A 19,404-nucleotide genomic window follows, 5' to 3' on the forward strand; every position below is an offset into this window, starting at 1 on the left:
CATAGTGCGATGGAAAGCCATTCCCTCCTTAATCCAAACCTACAGCAAGGTGAAGGAGTTCTTTCCAGTTTCCGCACAACATGGCAAGAGTTTGTGGAAGACCTGGGCTTCTGGAGGGTGCTGCTCCTGATAATTGTCATTGCTCTTCTGTCGCTTGGAATAGCGTACTATGTTAGTGGGGTGCTTCCTTTTGTAGAAAACCAGCCTGAATTGGTGCACTGAAGCAAACGCAAAGTTGTGCACTGTGCTTTTCCCTGTTCTGATCTTATTTTGAGCTTCTTGGAATTATTCTCTTGGTGCAGGCAGTGGCAGCTGTATATACTGTTTGCCTTTTGTACTTATTATTAACCCCTTTGAAAGAGGGATTAGTTCATTTCAAGTAAAACACTAAATTCGAAAGCATTCCTAAAGCTACCTCTGGCTTTATCTTGACTTGCAAGCAAGATGTGAAGATAATCCTCTCTGTTGATAAAATAGTATGATTAGAAAAGGCTTTTCATAATGAATATTAAATTCCTGGGCATGAAAAATATGTCCTAGTACAGAACCAATTTGACTTATTTTCCCTATGAAGAGAGGTAAATCTATTGTTGCATTTTTTGTGTGTGCTTCAGTTGAAAGAAAAATATTCTTTTAAAAGAAAGTCCTCCTCAAGAAATCAGAATAATGTAATAATGCATTCTGATATATAGACAGTAATAAGCCTCAACTTCATAGTTCTTTTAGTGCCTCCCCATAGTTTCATATCTGCTAGTTCATAAAAAGAATGACAAATAGTTCAAGTTTTACTATGTCTTTAATGTATAGATCACTCCTTTATTAGGTTAATGTAGTGTTTCTTCCTCAGATTAATTTGATGTTGTTAATACCTGCCTGAAGGAAATTTTTCTAGAACAAAGCTGTTTGTTGTGCATTGGAAGTAAAGCTGTTTCAGCCTTAGGCTGAAATTTTTGCCTTTTTTGTTGAAATGTCACTAAGCAAACCTTTCTTTGTAAGGGTGGTTAAAAAGTGATTTAGGTGTTCTGCTCTGTATATAATAATTCTGTAAGGCCATTGTCTTTGTGAAATACATCACGAAGGATAACTTTTTCTTCCTTCCACAAGGACCAGACTGAACCAGATAATTGTATTGTTTTCATGCTTGTGGAGAGGACTTGATTGAATAGAATTCCTTTCTAGAATTGTTTTCCATTTTCAGACAGCACTTACAGGCTTAGGAATTCTTTTCTGAGTATGCAGAATAGAAGTATTTAAAATGTTAATATTTAGGAGAATTGTATGAAATGAAATCTTGACCCATTCTGTACTTAGCTGTGAAATCCTTTGTTTGTAAATAACCTAGGGATATGAATCAGTTTAAATACTCTTTTGTGAAGGCTAGAAGGGAACTACATAGTAAGTTGGAGGTTCTCAAAGAAACCAGATTCTTTCCTTCCATGCTGATTAGACATCTAACTCCCTTAGTTGCTGTTCCCTTGAAAATCCCAAACAAAATAAATTCTGCAAATCTAATGAATAATTTTTTTTTACTTAGCCACTCATAAATTGTTGCTAAATTATATCAAACATTTATAAAATTATAAATTACAATAAGTATTGATAGAAGTAACTACATCTCTCTGTTCTGCTACCATGTATATTTTTCTTTCTTGTTTATGGGTTTGAGTGAAGAGGGTTGTTGTCTTTGTTTTGATCTGTGACATGGGCTTCACTGACCTGGGCCTCATTCTAAACTGTATCTGAATAATTCTTGATCCTAATTTCTTAAGTTAGAGGTTAATGAAACAATACTTTTCTAGCAGCTGCAATGCCGCCAAAAGGAAAGCCTCTTAAAAAAAAACAAAACAAAACAAAAAAACCCACCCCCAACAACAACAACAAAATACCCAACAAAACTAGGGCATACTCCTCTTCTGAATATTGTATTTAATATGTTCATGAACAGAGAAATATAAACTCATACTTTACCAAAATTACATTTACTTCTCTAAATAAGTACATGTCTGTTAATAATACTCTGTATCTTGAATATGTTGTCTTTCACTATGTATTATTTGTAATTGTATTCTCAGTATGGGTGAATGCCACAAATAAATATATGTAGTAAATATGTTTTGGTTTATTATTACATTAGTGCAGTGGTAATGATGCTAACCCATTTTACTGAGTTTATTTGTTTCTTGTGCATTGATAATGAGCATTTCAGAAGTGGGGGGAGGTTCCTTCCCTGACAAATAGAAACCATGCTGTTGGTAGAAATGAGATTTTAGAACACAGTTTCTTTAGATTTGCTTATTTTATTTTCAGTGTGTTACTGAATCACAGTTACTGTCTGTCCCTCTCTTATCTAAGATTTCAGGTATTGAATATGGGATCTATAGGCCCCTTGAGACTTAAGATTACCTATGAGGGGATACAAAATATAACCAAGAAAACTGAGCTTGAGTCTTAGGTAGCCTTTCCTACTTTGCTGTACAAGGGTATGCATAAGCAGTTTAGGAACTGCACATTGAAAAATCGTGTGTGTCTTCCAAATTAACTTACATCACTTTGTAAACCCAAAGAAATCCAAAGCACTGTTTGAACATCACTGTGTAATGGCTGCTGCACTTTGAAATAAGGATGTGATAAAGGTCTGACTAAAACAGGAGTTTGTTCTGTATATACCTCTGTTATTGAAAAAGGACAGCTGGGCCTTTTAATATATCTATAAACATTAATGACTTCCTTTTCAAAGGTTGATTCTGAAGAATGAATTTACCCCCTGTACATTAGATTACAAGGAATGCAATCTGCCTTACAGGAACAGAAAGAGGACTTTAGCCTACTTCCTTTTGAAACTTTTGTCATAGGTAGTTTCATTGTTTCAGCGTAACGACATAGATCAGTTTAGATTGTCTGTAGGTCAATAAGGTTTCTTTTATTTGTTATGCAGTGGTGCCTAGATACTTTGATCCAGGGACTCCATTTTGCTAGGCACTCTTCAGATCCAAGACAGGTTGTTGTCTGAAGCTCTTCTCAGAATAAACAAGTGAGAGAGAAAATAATCATGAATGATGAGTGATGAAGTGATTTTTTTTTTCCAGTGTCATAAAACAACTTGGTGGACAAGATAGTCTAAGGTAAACTGGAGTGTAAAACAGATGCTCGTGGGGTGCTCTGCAGTGGGCTGTCCCTGTGCTCACATTTATTCTATGGCAAGATCATGCCTACTGTATCTTATAATAACTTGTTCACGTACCATATTTTTTTATCTTCAGAGGCCTCTATTTTCACTCATATTGGTAGTTTACTTTGCAGAAGGGGATGGTCTATTGTGTGACTGTCATGGGTAGGTATTGTTTCTGGTTGCTGCACTGTAACAGGTATTCATTACTGCACACGGTCTGGCACTGTGAGGTGTATCATCATGATAAGCTCCTATGAGAGAAGGAACGTGGTTTCACTTTAAAGTACTGAAACAAAAGATCTAGGCAGTTTCTGGGTCTGCAGCTGATCTCGAGTTTGATTTTAGCGTGAGTCGGCCAATCTCTCTGGCTGTTTTTCATATCTTAAGCAAGTGTCCTGGTTTCAGCTGGGATAGAGTTAATTTTCTTCCTAGCAGCTGCTGTAGTGCTGTGGTGTGGATTTAGGATGAGAATAATGTTGATAACACACTGATGTTTTAGTTGTTGCCAAGCAGTCAGGGATTTCTTAGCTTCTGATACTGGCAACAAGAAGGTGGGGAGGCCCAAGAAGCTGGGAAGGGACACAGTCAGGACAGCTGACCCAAACTGGCCAAAGGGATATTCCATACCATATGATGTCATGCTCCATATGTAACTGGGGGGAGTTGACCAGAGGGTGCCGTGGCTTGGGAACTAACTAGGCATCATTCAGTGGGTGGGGAGCAATTGTGCTGTGAATTACTTGTTTTGTATATTCTATTATTATTAATATTATTATTAATTATCATCTTCCTTTTCTGTCCTAGTAATCTGTTTTTATCTCAACCCACGAGTTTTACTTTTTTCAATTCTCTCCCCCACTCCACTGGGGGGTGGGGGGGCAGCAGTGAGTGAAAGGCTGTGTGGTTGTTTTAGCTACCGGCCGGGTTAAACCACAACAGTAAGTAAAAATATTCAGCTCACCAATGTGCTGTAGATGGGCTAGTTAGCTAGGTAGCTCTTTTTCTAATTAAAATATGTTTGGTCATAATACATTAGAGAAATGCAAATTAATTTATTCAGAAATGCAATAGCATCATTTTAAAGTAGTACTAGAAAGGAGAAATTGCAAGTGAACACTCTCCTGCAAGCTCAAAAAAAAAGGGTAATATCATCTGTTGTCATATTCAGAATTTTCAAAAGTCTAACATATATTTAAACATTACCTGAAGTTGACTTTGAACAGAACTGATTTCTTTCTCAGTTGACACACAAGTTAACTTGTTTCTGAAGCCAGTTGTTCCTGAAGTTGTTCCTGTTTCTGAAGCCAGCTCTTTGTTAAATTGTCACTTGATTCATATTTGAATTGGTTATTCAAATAAGTCTTAAATGATGTGAGAATTCAGTCAGGAGGCTTTTCCTTCATTCAGTGTTCTTATATTTTAACATTAATCCTTGTAAATTGGTTCCTTGGGATACACTTTGTAAAATTCCCTAAGTGATCCAACATGTTACAGAAATTGTTGCGGATTGTTAACCGTATTTCTCACCCCTGGTGCTGGGGCTTTCTAGAAGAATTCAAATCTCATTGCACAGTTTCATAACCTGCAGTTCTCTATAAGCTTGGTAATTGCTGAAGTACTGTTGAATCATGACTCAAATCTCTATTCATATTATGAAACTAATTTCTGGTGACAGTAGAGATAATTCTGTACCTGCACTTGCAGGGTAGTATGATGCACCTGTTATCTTAAACATATTAGAATACTTCAGCTGAATTTTGGGTTGCCAGGCATCTTTTGTACTGCTCTTACAAATGCTTCAAAGGAGAAATGCTTTTAAAATATACAGTATTAGGAAACAAATGCAATTAATTGGTAGTTCTTTGCTGTTTGTTGCCAGGAAGTGAAGTGTTCCCAGGGTCATGCTGCCAGAGAAATCTGAGATGAAAAATAGACATCTCCGACTGACAGTGATCTGGTGCAGTCTGTGCTCGTATGCAAAGCAGAACTAACGCTCTGATGTTGCAGCTGAAGCAGTCTGTGTGCAGAACCCTGAAAAATGTGTCACTGCTGTAGGCATTTATAGTTTGTAAGTCATTGTTGTAGCTAAGCATTTAGCAACCGATATTTCCTAATGACTACAGTGAGACAAAACTATTGTTCTTCATTACTGCCAAGGGAATTGAAAATCTACTGGAAATTGCCATAACTAAAAAGCAACAAATCAGAATTTCTTCTGAAGTCAAAGTGTGAACAAGTCACAACTGTGGCTTCAAGTGACATGTCCTTTCCACTTGTGATTTTAAACTACCTTCTGGATAAGGAAAAATGAGGAGACATTTGGAACAGAATTTGTTGTGTGGTATGTCTGGTTTGCAGAAAATAGGAGGGAAATGAATGCAGTGAGCCAAGACAGCAGCAAGGGAGGCAGAGCAGTGCGATACCTCCATGAATCACTGCTTAAAGGCCAATCCCAATGCTTGTAAGAAGTGCGAGGAGTAAGCAGTAATAGCCTCCTAGCAGGAGAAGGATTTCACTGCCTTGTGATTGCACCATCTCGCAGGGGTGGCCATGCAGCCCTGCAACCTGAGCTGGCCCTTCTTGGCTTTCAATGTCTCAAGCGCTGCTATTTCAGACAACTGCGTGCTTGAATGTGTGCCTACATTAACAGCTGCGCATGTGGAAGCCGAACTGGTTCCTCTCATACAAGAATCCTTCTGCACATAGGTTAGCAAAAGAAGTTTTACCAAATGTGAACAGAAGCTCTTTGTAAAACATTGAATATTTCTGGTGTATTAAATTATGTTTATCTAAATATCAGAAGGCAGGAAGCCAAGATGTAGAAGGATCAAGTATATGCAATAATATCTCATTTTCCTTTGCCAAAGAAAAAAGAACAGATAACATTCTCTTAATGCAAAGCAAGAAGAAAATCATAGTAAGTTTGTTTTGAACTGTAGAATATGAATTCCTTATTGAGCTGAATTCCTTATTGAGCTAACTTCTTTAGTAGGAGGAATTTTTCAAATAACATAATCTCTGGCAGGTAAGTTTTCTAGTAAAAAAGGCTGACATAGCCTTGCAGTGGTGCGAAGGTAATACTGTTTAAAGGTTGTGCTGGCTTAATGAAGTGTGCATATTGAAACAAAACTAGTTAATAAAGATAGTGGATTTCTGCTAGGATGTAAGAATTGAAATGCCATATGCTCATCTTTATATTGTTGTTGTCTCATTGCAGGCTGAACATCTGGCTTGATTGTTTTGGTACAGATATTTTCAGACAAAAAAATCAAGTATGTAAGGTCCACAGGTTTTAAGCTGGCAAGTGCAGTTCCTGTAGTGGACATAAAGAATAATGGAGTAACCTGCTGAAAGTCATGGCAGCTTGTATGTGGACTGCTCAATCTTGCTGGACGTTTTCCTTACAGAGCTGGTGGTTTTCCCATTTATGGTATCGGTTTGAATCCGTGTGTCAGTCGATGAACACCAGTGGTTAACATGGGGCTTGAACTGAAGGCTGTTTTCAGAAATTTTAATTATAATAGAAGTTAAAGCTTTATTCTTTATTTCAAAGTTCAAGGAACTTTTTTTTTAATCTAATGTTTACTAGAACTACAGCCTGCAAATGTGCGCAGATAATGAGCAATGTGTGTGTTCCTACTCTGTGCACTCCGATGCCAAAAGGAGGTTTAGGAATAGCAAGCAACGCCTCCAGTAAGATCAGTTTGAAATAAGTCTGATTTAAGGAATTCTGCTTTTCGTCATTTGTCATCAGATTGGTATTTAATATACTACTAGTTCTGTTTTTATTCATTGCACTGACTTACTGGCATATTTTCTTGGTCTCAGTGTACAGTTTGGGAAGTGTAGATCACATTCTCTACCTCACAGAGGTGTGCTTCACCCACTGAGCACCATTATTTTGATAATAAGTGAATTCTTCAGTTTTAAAATGTTAGTCAATTCCCTTTGTTTTTTAGAGCTATGCTGTCTGCTTTGCAAAGCGAGCAACTCCTTTGCTAATATGGTACAGTTTGCTTGGCTAAGGACTTGGTCGTTTTGTCCATTTTTCATGTGAAATGCAACAATGGTTAGGGGAACTGTTGGCCTTGGCTTTAACCAGGTCCTCGGGAAATCCTCTGCAGATGGAGCAAACACTTTGAGGATTAAAAGCCAGTCTGGCAATAAAGCTGGAGAGGTGTGTGTTCCCTGCATTTTCAGGCTTTCTAGGACCCTGGGAATTTCATATTGGGCGTTTGGAGTCACTCTGCCAGAAGGACGATAGCTTTGTAGAAACTTCTGGCCTTTACGTATGTTCTGAGATTCAAAAGTCTCCAGTTTTGAAAGCTCTTGTCTTCCTCCAGGCAACAAGCTATGCTCCAATAGAGCAATTAGGAATACTTTATATGTATTTTTAAGCCAAGAAAGCAATCTAGCTGCAAGTCAGTTTTTAAATCATAACTTAAAGTAAGGGTTCAAGGCCACAGACTTCACCTCCTGCCTGCACCCAGGCACCTGCTACTTTATTCCCAATGTGTTTCCCGGCACTGGCACATACCTGACCCCAGGGAAGCTGTGCCAGTTAGCCCTACCAGAAATTTACTCTCACTCCCACTGCATTCCTCCTAAGTCTGCCTGTCCTCATTGTTTCATCTCCTGCCCTCCACTCCATGCCTCTATCATGCTTCCCCTGGGCTTGAGATTTACCACATTTCTTATGCACCAAGGATACTGTTCATAAAACGTATTTCTTCCCCATAACTTCTTTCCAGTTTGCCATCTTCATTGCTTACAGTGCACTATCCCCCGTCTTATTTGAGCCATTGTTCTTTACCAGGTATCTTTATTTGCCTAGCCTAGTCAATGCTGAAAGCTGTTTATGGGATGGAAGATACCATATTTTGAAGAGAGGGTTGTCAGTTGTCTCCAATTCCTCAGTTCACTGCTAGCAGTAGTAGTCATCTTTTTAATTGACACTTTCATGTAATAAAGAAACAAGAAGCTAACCTTGTTGTATAAGCCTTGTTTTCAGTTTTACTTCTTTTCTCTGATGCTGTAGTTGATGCTTTTGGCACCATCATTAAATCAAACACAGTCATGCGTGGATTGCTTCAGCTTTCAGCAGAAAATGTCCAAAATCTGACCTGTGAACAAGCCGAGCTTGGCTTGGGACAGTGGATATGGGGAATCTGTGTGCCGCTTGTGAGACTCTCTGGATGGTGGGACTGCATGGAGACCAGTCCCTGCTCTGTGGAACAGGGTATTGTAGCATCTGGACTCTTGTAGTCTACAGCAGCAGCACAGATCACAAAAACAGCATGCAGGGATGCCCCAGGTTTACCACCCTTCTTTTGGCTATGGCTCCATAATAGGCTCATGCTGGGCTGAAATAGCCTCTAGAGTGGACACGCCACCACTACAGATACTCCCCTTCTGTTGCAAGACTTTTTGACGTAGGACAGAGTCTATTGAGGCCAAAACAGATGTTAAGAGATGAGACCAGTGTGGTCCTAGTTACTGCAAGTGTCAGTGAGCTGGTGGAACCACCTGCACATCTACTGTGGTTTATGACCATACTTTGGCTTTTTCAGCACCTCCCGGATGAGACAAGGCTGTGCACCTGGTGCAACGGCAGGGAAGAGAGGAAGCATAGTCAGTGCTGTGACCTCTGCATGGCCAGTGAGCAAGCAATTTGGAAGGCGCAAACCATATATGAGAACCACTGGTGCACAAGAGGGAGCATATTTTCTTCATAAAAAATACTTTATGCAAGTAACTTTCCCCTAGTTTTGGGTTTTGGGTTTTTTGGGGGTTTTTTGTAGGCAAGCAAGCATTAGCATCTGAGGTTTCAATGCAACTTTTGGCACATGAAGGAAGAATGCTGAAACTAACGGATCAAAAAGAGTAAGGAAAAAGATTCAGAGAGAGAGATTAGCAACTAACTTAGAAACTGCAGATGTTTCTGAGGAAAACTGGGCAGACACAGACATGCTTCCTGGCAAAAAGAAGTTTTGGGAAAATCTTTTCATTTTCATTCTTCCAGTTAGAGATATCTAAGTGTCATTTACCAGAGCTCTTGAAATGAGCAAAACATTCCCAGTTTTGTAACATTAAACATAAGCATAATTGGAATTTTTCCTCTTGACTAAAACTAATAAGATTTTTATTGTGAATTTTATTTGTAACATCATTTAAGATGTTTCCATATGCAGGGACTCGGAAGGCTGTGTTTCTGAAAGGATAATGCATAGCAGGAGTAGTGTCTGGTTCAGACTTAACTACCCGCAGAGTAAGTTTAGAATGTCAAGTTCTAAATTAAGTATCAGAATATGTGATTTCCCTGGTCTATTTTTGTACATGTGGGTATTGGATCAGGAGCTTGTTCAGCTGCTTGACTTTAACCAAAGCCAAGTTCAAATAGGGCCATTCAGTTCTTTATTCTCTACTTTCGGGGGGTGGGGGTGGGTGGGTGGGGGGTTCTTGATACTTTCTTTGTCGTTTGAATCTCAGTCTCTTCTTCTCTCTCAATGCACAGAAGAAATTGTCGTAGGTACTTAAATTTGACTCTGCTGGCAATAGGTTGGGATTTATCCCATGACGTGTCATAAGCGTAAATGAGGTGCAGTCAGAAGATGGGTCCGTGGAGCAGGCAGTTTGCAGCTTGAACTGCTTTGTGCATTAAGGCCTTACAAGTCCCGTCTGATTATTCAGGGAGCTATGGTCAGGTTTGGGCATCTCCCTTCTGTTTACCTATAAAAGGAAATGAACTTTTTATGGATGGAGACTCTTAATGGAGTGGAAATTAATTCTTTATTCCCACTCCAGAGCCAGATTCCAGACGGTCTGGTTATGGTATTGTCACGTAATCGGCACTTCCTTTCACACTCATCTTGGTTAATGTCTGACTTGAAAGGTCTTTGAAATTACGGGGTCGGTTCCATTTAATTTTCTTAGTTTCCCTAAAATAGTTCATCTTTAAGAGGAGTAAATTAATATTTAAATTCTTAATTTGCTTAAAACAGGTTTCTTTTTTTTTTTAAATGTTCCAGTACATATAAACAGGTCCAACACTGAGGAGCAGACTTACATAATATAGAAGTCAGTCTTTGAGAAGCTGGAGTAACAGTATCACTGCCGGTTTCTCATAGTCTTGTGGATGCCAGAATCTGCATGGAGGGAACAGTTCTGGCTTCTCTGAACTTTACAGCTACCTTGGGATAAATCTCCATAAGCTTCATTTGAAATCTCAGACACATACTAGATTTTCTTTGTACTGGAAATCTCATGACATAAGGCTGTTGTGTCTGACTTTCAGTTTTGTTAAAAACACTGTCAGAACAATCTCCCTCTTGTTATTCTAGTGCTCTTGTTTCTGGCTAACACCCTGATCAGGTGGGACAACTTAAACAGAAATTGACTCACATTTTTTAATGGCAGAAAACATTTAAATTTTAGAATTGATGCTTACTTTCTGTGTACCTTTTGTTCCTTTTGATTCCTGTTGTCCCTTAAGAGTTTGCTGGAAACATGCATTCCATGGTGAGTCAGCAGGCCTGCTGGACTGAGCAGAAAGCAGATTTGGGAGTTATAAATCCAAGCACTTACTTGCTGTGTGGCCTTAAAAAACTTACTTAACCTCTGCTTCCCCACCAGTAAAATCAGTATAACTTATCAATCTTTGAGTGCTGTTGTCATTAATATGCATAAAAAGACTATAAATAAATACTGGTGCTGATAGCCTGTAGGCTTTTTTACTCAAACAATTGTATTAATTTTACCCAAAATATTCTAAGTATAATCTAATGACAAAGGAATATATATTCCTTGATATGTCAATTATTAATCTCATGTTGTTTCCCATTACTTCTCTAGCACGCTTAGGCATGCATGAATTGCAGAGAAAAGCTCTGATCTTTCAGCATCGCTCTCTGACTGAGACTCCTGTACCAGTGTGGGAAGTCCCATTGATTTCAGTGGCTGTGGGCAAGAGCAGTTGGTGTCCAGAGATGACTTAGATCCAGAATCATGGCCAAGTATGGAAGACCTGCCAGTTTGCAGCTAGGCGTGGCAGAAATGGAAGATGACTAAAATACAGAAGCTGAGTCAGGTGTCTGCCGTTTCCTAAAGTTTTTAAGAAACTCATTCCCAGGGTCAGTGGCTCTGGCTGAGGTTCAGTGTAGGCAGAGTAGGAAGGATTGTGACCAAGGCACTTCCCTTTCTTTTTTCTGGTGGATGTAGGGGCTCTCACATTTCCCTGTTGAGCAGGGGATCAGTTTTCATTCTGGAAACAAGTTTGGCAGCAAGAGGATGTATGAGCTATGGAATCAGAGCTTTGGAAGGTCTTCAGTGACATTTCTCCATTCTTAGCACGTCCTTTAACGACAGCACTTGATGGCCAGGTCCTAAATCCAGCCCCAGTTTTAGAAGTCAAGCCAGACATTGCATGTTTGGGTGCAGGAATATAGGGGAGTTCTCTCCAGCCATGACTTGGACTAGCTTGGAGCTACTTTGCTCAGGCTGCTCCAGTCTCACAGTTACTCTTTCACATGGTGAAGGGGCTTCTTTCTTTCCCGTAACATTTGCAAGCCTTACCCATCCTGCTCCCTGGGTTGCCAGTCCAGGCACTCACCCAGGATTATATCTTAAAGGTCTTACTCAGCTCTCCTATGGCTCTTGCCAGCACCTGGTCCTGTGCCATTGAGGTTAGTGCCAAAACCCCTCACAGCCATGGAGGAGGCAAGTAGTTTGTTCTCAGAGCAGACAGGGTCTGGTGGCCCAAAGTGTCTCCTGGTATCTAGAAGGAAGAGGTGTGTGAAACTTCTGGGGCGGCGGGGAGGGGAAGTAAAAGCAATCAAGAATCCCCTGAGAGACAGGAAGGAGGAAAAGTAAAAGGAACTCGAGGTCCTGATGGCAGATAGTATTTTATGAGGCTTTAATTTGACTGCAAAACTCATTTCTTTCACCACCACTGTGCAGAGTGTTGGACTGTGGGAACAAAATGCTGGTGTTCAGGCTACTGCATTACAAAAAGCTGCCTAGATATGTTGCCTTGATTTTGGTGGGGCTCTTGGTGCAACACAGCTAACATCAGAGACACCTATCTAGTGTGGAAACAGCCAGATTAAAGAGCATTCTTAGGGCTACAACAGTTATAAGTTAGGCAGTCTTAGAGCTCCTGTGTAAGCTTTGTTGTTTCTATTTTCTATTGTGTTGTGCTTTATAAAATGTCCTTTACCACAGATTTTATTGCGCTGGGCTGGGGCAAGATCAAGTGTGAATCTCTCTTGTTGGGTGTTCGTGTCTGAGCCTGCATTGGCCACATTGACCACTAAGAGAGCTGTCACATTTATTGTTAAACTTAAAAATAATAGTTATTCAGATTCTAGAAGAATGTTTCTCCCTCTGCAATCAAAGGTCCATCTTCCTTTAGAGCTGTTGTATCCTTTGCATTCCCTTACTTGGCTGCTTGCTCATCTTTCATGAGGATAAACATAGAGTTTGAGGGAATTTCCCAGGTGGAAACTCCCTGTTCTTTATGAGAACACTACGTGCAGCATTAACTGCATGCAACAGCCGCTTCACTTTACTTTCAGTCCAGTATAATTTTTATTAGCTTCATTGTCTTTCTTGGGGGGGAAAAAAACTGAGAAAAGGACTTACTGACCCCTTATTAGTTGTTCAGATTCCAATCTCACTTTCCCCACTGTAAATCAGAGTAACTCCACTGAAGCAAGGCTGTTACTCCAGCTTTCGCCTATGGAGTTGCCCATCTTCATTGTCTTGAGGCTTATTGTACATAGAGATATCCGGTAGAGATCGACAAAGCTGTCTAACAAACCATCTCTTTCCAGCTGTGTGAATTGCAGGCATCTCTCCAACCTTTCACAGTCCAGAAAAGTATTTTTGGATATGGGCAGCTCATCATTCATCAGACGTATTGCTATGCCTTAGCAGGGCAGCTAACTTAGGACAAGTAACTTACCCAGTGGATTTTGTCTTAGCAGTCCTGTGAATGTAAAGATCTGGTTATAATTTATGATAGAAACACAAAAGGGTGGGAATCCTGACGGACAGTTACTCTGGGAATGGGGGAAGAGATGAGTAAGCTGAGTTACATTGCTTAAATGCTGTCACTGGCAGACTACAAGCATCTTTAAAACCCTGTGAAAAGTGTAGACTCTTCTTCTAAAGACAAGATTAACTGTTTTCTATTGCCAAATACTCTTGAAGGAGTTGTTACAATTTGTAAACAAACAAATTTCTTTGCCATTCTTTGTGATTACAGATCACCAGCTCAGGCAGATTTTAGTCAATGTGTCCCCTTATCACCCTGCTGCATGGTCTGTGTTGAAGACCACTCCTTTTATCCTGCCAGAGCTGAGTGGTTGTTTCGTTGGGGTTTTTTAATGAATCAGCTCTAAGATAAGACACTTGCCTGCTTTTGCGAGTCTAGATGATAGAGTTGATCCTTTGGTTGAGGCTTTCCAAAAGCTCTTTCAGTTTAGGTCCATTCAGCTCTCTGCAATGCCAAAATAAGCCTAAGTTTTGGAAGAGATAGTTTTACAGCCAAATGATCTTAATCCTTTCCTAAGCAATTTTAAGAAAAATCGCTATAAGTGCAAAGTGCAAGTCTCTAGCCTATTGTCTCAGTCCTTGCAGATGTAGGTACTAATGTGCTGGAATTCAGCAACAGTGCGCATATTGGTAAAAACTGCTTGTAAAACTAAGAGGTGCAAGATAATTCTTAATGCATGGAACTTGGCTACTCTTGGCGTATCTAGGTAAACTAAACATTGATTAAAATGCTGAGGCTCTGCTTGCAACATCTTTAAACTCTGAATGCATTTTCTTCGTATTGGAAAAAAGCGGGGGGGGGGGGGGGGGGGAGGTAACTTGGAGTTTTAATAATGAGGTGGTTTGAAGACCAAGTCCTGAAATAAGTCCTGAAAGCAGGGAAATTTTTCTGAATAGCATATTGGAAAGGGAATGAAGGTAAAGCCAGCTCTCTGTAGGGAAGGGAGAGTTGGTTAGCCTTCTCAGCCAAGTAGAAAATAGAACGTCTAAATGAACTAGACTAGATGTGTTTTTCTATGTAAAGAGTGACTTACACCAAGTAAAAAGCCATGTGATTCAGGCAAGGAAAAATACCATCTCACTGGGAATAATGAAGTATGATTCTTGGTAAAATAAAATTAGAATTGAGTTCTGTAGTTCCCTCATCCCATTTTAATGGCACCCTGCCTCATGAGATTTTAGTGGCTTTGTCTTTACTTTCCATGTTTATTCATCATTTATATTATACTGAAGGCCTTTTTGTGAGAAAGTTGTATTATCCTGCCATGATTACTTCATGGATATTAAAAAGGGAGATCATAAATGCTATGCTTTTTTCTTAATTTATGTACCCGGTATCTTTTTTCCCCTATGCTAACAATGAAGAACAGAGTCCAGCACAGAGTTTGTAAGTTGCAGGCAGTGTAGTTCCAAAAAGGCTGATGTGCATGAGATTATCATCACAAAAGACTTCCAGAGACCTTGCAGGTACTGGATTCTTGAGAGGAACTGGCTCCTGTTCAGCTAATGGCCGTCTTTATGGATATACCCCAAATTCCTCTCTCTGTGGATGCACGCAATGTGCTTCTAGACCTGTGCAGCATAAATGTTATGGGTCAAAGTCGTTCTCTTTGAGCTTTGGATTGTAAAATAAATAGTAGAAATTCCTGTAGCCCTATTGAAATGCATCTCCCGAAGTTCTGAACAGTAGAACTGGCTTCTGCTGGTGGCAGGTAGCACCCTGTCAACTGCCGCAGCAAGATCTGCCACTTGGTTCCTCAGCGGCTTGGGTAGCTGGACTCACCTGAAAACTTTTGGTTGTTCTGAGGTCTGAGTGCAAGGATGCCAGTCAGCGAGTATCACTGTATCATCGGCCTGATATTGTTCATTTATCAGAAAGACTGTCGCTGGCTTGAGAGGCAATAGATCCAGCCCACTAGCTATGGGTGGTGTCAGAAACCTACACCAAGGCACCTCAATTTTTTGTGCCATTTGTTTGAAGTGGCACCCCCCTTTTTTTGGAGCATTATAGTTAACTTTGGGAACAGAGATGTAACAGGTATGAATGGAGCTTTATTTATTTACATCATGTATTATGTTCAGGAAAAATAGAGGGCAAGTACAGAAAGAATGTAAACATGGATGTGAATGGAATGGACTAAACCAGTGCAAGCCTGGCTGATGAAGTTAATCTGGCTTTAAATACCTGTTTAACTGAAAGGTATACCTGGCCCTAAGAATGGAATGGAATGGAATGGGCTATTTCAGTTGGAAGGGACCTACGACAATCATCTAGCCCGTCTGCCTGACCACTTCAGGGCTGACCAAAAGTTAAAGCATTGTTGTTAGGGGCATTGCCCAAATGCCTCTTAAACACTGCCAGGCTTGGGGCATCGACCACCTCTCTAGGAAGCCTGTTCCAGTGTTTGACCACCCTCTCGCTAAAGAAATGCATCCTCATGTCCAGTCTGAACCTCTCCTGGTGCAGCTTTGAACGATTCCCATGCATCCTGTCACTGGATACCTGGGAGAAGAGAGCAGCACCTCCCTCTTCATGTCCCCTCCTCAGGAAGCAGTAGAGAGGCATGACGTTGTTCCTCAGCCTCCTTCTCTCCAAAGTGGACAAGCCCAAAGTCCTTCATCCGCCTCTCACAGGACATGCCTTCCAGCCCTTTCACCAGCTTTGTTGCTGTTCTCTGGACACATTCAAGTCCCTTAACTGACTTCACGCTTCTCCATAGTCTTCCAGTTCTTTCCCTGGAACAACTTCATCTATCAGTATAACATGATTCACCATTTTACAAAGACTCTCCATGTTCTTTATCATGTGCAGCCTAGTGTTCCCCAACTGAGAGCAGGGCCAGGTTGTTTCAGGCAGGGCACGAGCACTCTGTTCCTCCACAGCATGCAAACTCTGTTCAGACGTTACTCAAGTATTAATCATCACGGTACCCTAGAGCTGAGATTGTTGATGGCAAGGCTTGGTAAGAATGATGGGTGGTTTATATCTTCAAGAAGTGCATCAGGAAGTAAACTGCTTCTGGAGAGATACCAACTGACATTACAGGAGGTTGAGCCATAGTCTGCAGAAGTCAGCAAGACATTTTCTGTAGACAGCAGTGTTGCTAACAAGAGCTGTCACTTTTCATGCTAAACAGAAAGAAAAACACAGACCATTTGAGCTGACCTTAGTATTCCTCATTCTCTGACAAGCATGTGCATACAGCATTATCCTGTATGGACAATTGTCATTTTCCACCCTAAAAGTTACTTCAGTTTGTTTCCTGCCTATGGCATTAATTTGCCATCAACTTGGGGATTTCTTCTAAAGTGTGCCATTCATTTTTAATTTATATTTTTTAAATATGAGACAAATATTTGTGTTAGCATTAAATAATAACTATCATTCATACTATCCATGAGGATGGTCCTCACAGATGAAGAAGACAGTAAGCCATGGCTTTCTTGGGTCTCTCTATCCCAATGTATGTTGTGAACTCAATGACAAAAACAAGAAACTATTTTCCACCTTAAGATACACCCATTTGGACTTACAGCAAATCCAAATTTTACAAAGCTTTCATTCTATATGGGTTTTCATGACTAGCCGCATCCCCATCATCTTTGAGTGCATTCCAGCAATGCCTTAAGCACTGTGCCCAACATCCATCCAGCGGGTTTATTCTCTCACAGTTGCCATGCGTCTATGCTTTCCAGTTGAGCTTTTCAACAAAAAAGCATCAGTCTCTCTAGACTCTGCTTCCCGCTATTTTTGCTCAAACTTGCCTTCCTCAGATAACACCCGTCTTTATCCAGATATCCAAAGCAACTTAGCAGGCTACTGAGTAGCTTCAGCAGTTGCAGTTGCTGTGTGGGAAGATAGAGACTTTTTTTTCTCAGAATAGCTCTTCTGTGAACTTGTGTGCTATTTCCTTTTCCTGCCTCCTAAGACCTTGACTAGTTCCCTAATTTTGGTCGTTGGAAAGCTAAGCCCTTTTGCCTAAGCAGAAGCCAAACAGAAATTTTCAGTATGCATGACCATCTCAAAATCAGTGCTTGCTATGAGCCTGCGATTCTGGGATAGCTCTTCTGACAGTGCAACTCAATCCTGATGGGCAATGGTAGCGGTCGAGGTGCATTGACTCCACTGTGTTTGACCCATTTGGCAAGTGAGCTTCTTTATGTGTGTCTGCTGTGACATGCAGGGCTTTGCACCATCCAAACCTGCCCCAAAAGCCTACAGCCAGTCCTCTAGCACAAAAGCCTCTTCTTCAGACGTAGATGTTTTATCCTTGGAATACAACAACTAACAGTGTCACCAAAAGCCCTGTCTGCCCTTCAGGCACAGTAAAGATCCCCTGAGCTTTCTCAATAAGTTTTCTTCAGTTTCTTTACAAAAAGTCTTCCCTCTTCAAGTGCAATTTTTCCATCCCCCCCTGCTGTCCCATTCAGTGTTAGGAATGAATCATGGTTGTGAAGTAAATTCATCATCTGTTCAAATGAAGTTCAAAGTTTCTCAGCACTGTAAATTAAACTAATTTTTGCTGTCTCAAGGATGGCCTGGCCTAATGTGAGCAGCAAAGGAATAGAGGGAAAGATTGGGGTGGTCCCAAAGTCAGACTTGCTGCTTCTGCCATTGCCAGTGCAGTGGGAAGAGGGGAGGGTTGTGCCTGCTGCAGGTGGGTGGACTGTCTTCATGAACCACAGGTAGCACAGAGAGGAAAAGCAGCCATGGAACTACACAGGCAGATGGAGAGAAACCTGAATAACCACATAATCCACTACAGCAGGCAGGAGTCTTGTGGAAAATTAGTACATTAAGAGTATTGATCACTATTGTTGCAGTTAGTGAGAATCATTAGGAATAATTACTCACAGTTATTCCTGCAGCATCTTTAACCATGGGATTTCAAAGCATCTACCAGAAAAAAAAACCCACTAAAAACCCTCCAACATTGCAAAGGTTTTGAGCCCTAGATCAGCACCTCCCACTTGGTATAAATATAAATAAAAATGCATAAACAAAAACTCAGTTAATTTGCAAAGTCAAGCACTCAGAAAATCTTATAAATATGTTTCTGTCCAAATTTTTGTTTGTTTGTTTTTTATTTAGGGGCTGCGACTCTCAAAGCATCTTACAAACACCCAAAAATCTTCACTATACCTCTGTAGGAAGGTATATGGACTGGATAAGTGGCAATAAAGTGGATGGAAAATTGGCTGGACCACCTGACTCAAAAGATTGGGATCAGCAGCACAAAATCCATCTGGTGGCAGATTACTACTAGTGGTGTCCCTCTGGGACTGATACTGGGGCCAACACTAACACATTTATTAGCAACTGGAACCTGTGGATGATACCAATGTGGTTGATATGCTAGAGGGCAGGGCTGCTATTTAGAGGGACCCTTACAGTGGGAGAAATGGACTGACAGGAGCTTCATGACAATCAGCAAAGGCAAATGCCAAGTCCTTCATGTAGGATGGAATAGCCTTGTGCAACAGTTCAGTATGGTCGACTGTCTAGAAAACAGCTTTTCAGAAAGGCACCTGGGTGTTCTGGTGGACCTCAGGCTGAACATGTGGCAGCAATGTGCCACTGTGGCAAACACCAACCCTGTGCTGGGCTGTATTAGCAAGAGTATAGCCAGCAGGTCAAGAGAGGTCATTCTTCTTTTCTGTTCCACACTTGTGAAACCACAGCTGGAGTACTGTGTCCTTTCTGGGGTTCCCCAATTCAAGAAATTCATTGACAAACTGCAGCGAGATCACCCGGGTGGTTGGGAGACAGGAGCACATGACGTTTGAAGAGAGACAGGCAGAGCTGGGTTTGTCCAGTCCCATGATGAGAAGGCCAAGGGGAGATGTTTTTGCTTTTCACAATTTAGTAACAGGAGTCAGTCTTCTGTGTGGTACACACTGAGAGGATGAAAGGCAATGGGCACATACTGCGGCAAGGGAAATTCTTTCGATGTTAGGAAGATAATTTTCACCACGAGGGTAGTTCAGGACTAGAACAGGCTGCCCAAAGAAGCTGTGTCATTTCCATCCCAGCAGACATTTGAAACTCGATAGGACAAGGTCCTGAGCCATCTGATTTTGGCTGGACTAACTTTGCATGGGAGGAGGGACAAGATGACTTCCCAAAGTCTCTTCCAACCTAAATGACCAATCTTAAGGCAAAGGGCTGTTAGTTCAGCCCC

The 19,404-nt window shown here is 40.8% G+C and overlaps 1 protein-coding gene across 10 annotated transcripts in view; it reads left to right on the top strand.

Annotated features, from left to right (window-relative positions):
* ANKRD46 (ankyrin repeat domain 46) overlaps positions 1 to 19,404 on the top strand; it is an 84,097-nt gene that overhangs the window by 18,930 nt on the left and 45,763 nt on the right. For 6 of the 10 annotated variants that reach the window (XM_075743614.1, XM_075743616.1, XM_075743612.1 and 3 more), the window contains one exon: positions 6 to 2,110. The exons of 3 other annotated variants lie outside the window; for them this stretch is intronic. In XM_075743614.1, coding sequence (XP_075599729.1) covers positions 6 to 222 — 217 coding nt within the window. In that variant the 3' untranslated portion in view covers positions 223 to 2,110. Of the gene's footprint in view, positions 1 to 5; positions 2,111 to 6,386; positions 8,247 to 19,404 lie in introns of those variants that run through there. One more of the 10 variants, XM_075743620.1, reaches the window with a different exon arrangement.

The sequence above is a fragment of the Balearica regulorum genome, chromosome 2 (assembly GCF_011004875.1).
Source record: "Balearica regulorum gibbericeps isolate bBalReg1 chromosome 2, bBalReg1.pri, whole genome shotgun sequence".
Taxonomy (NCBI): domain Eukaryota; kingdom Metazoa; phylum Chordata; class Aves; order Gruiformes; family Gruidae; genus Balearica; species Balearica regulorum.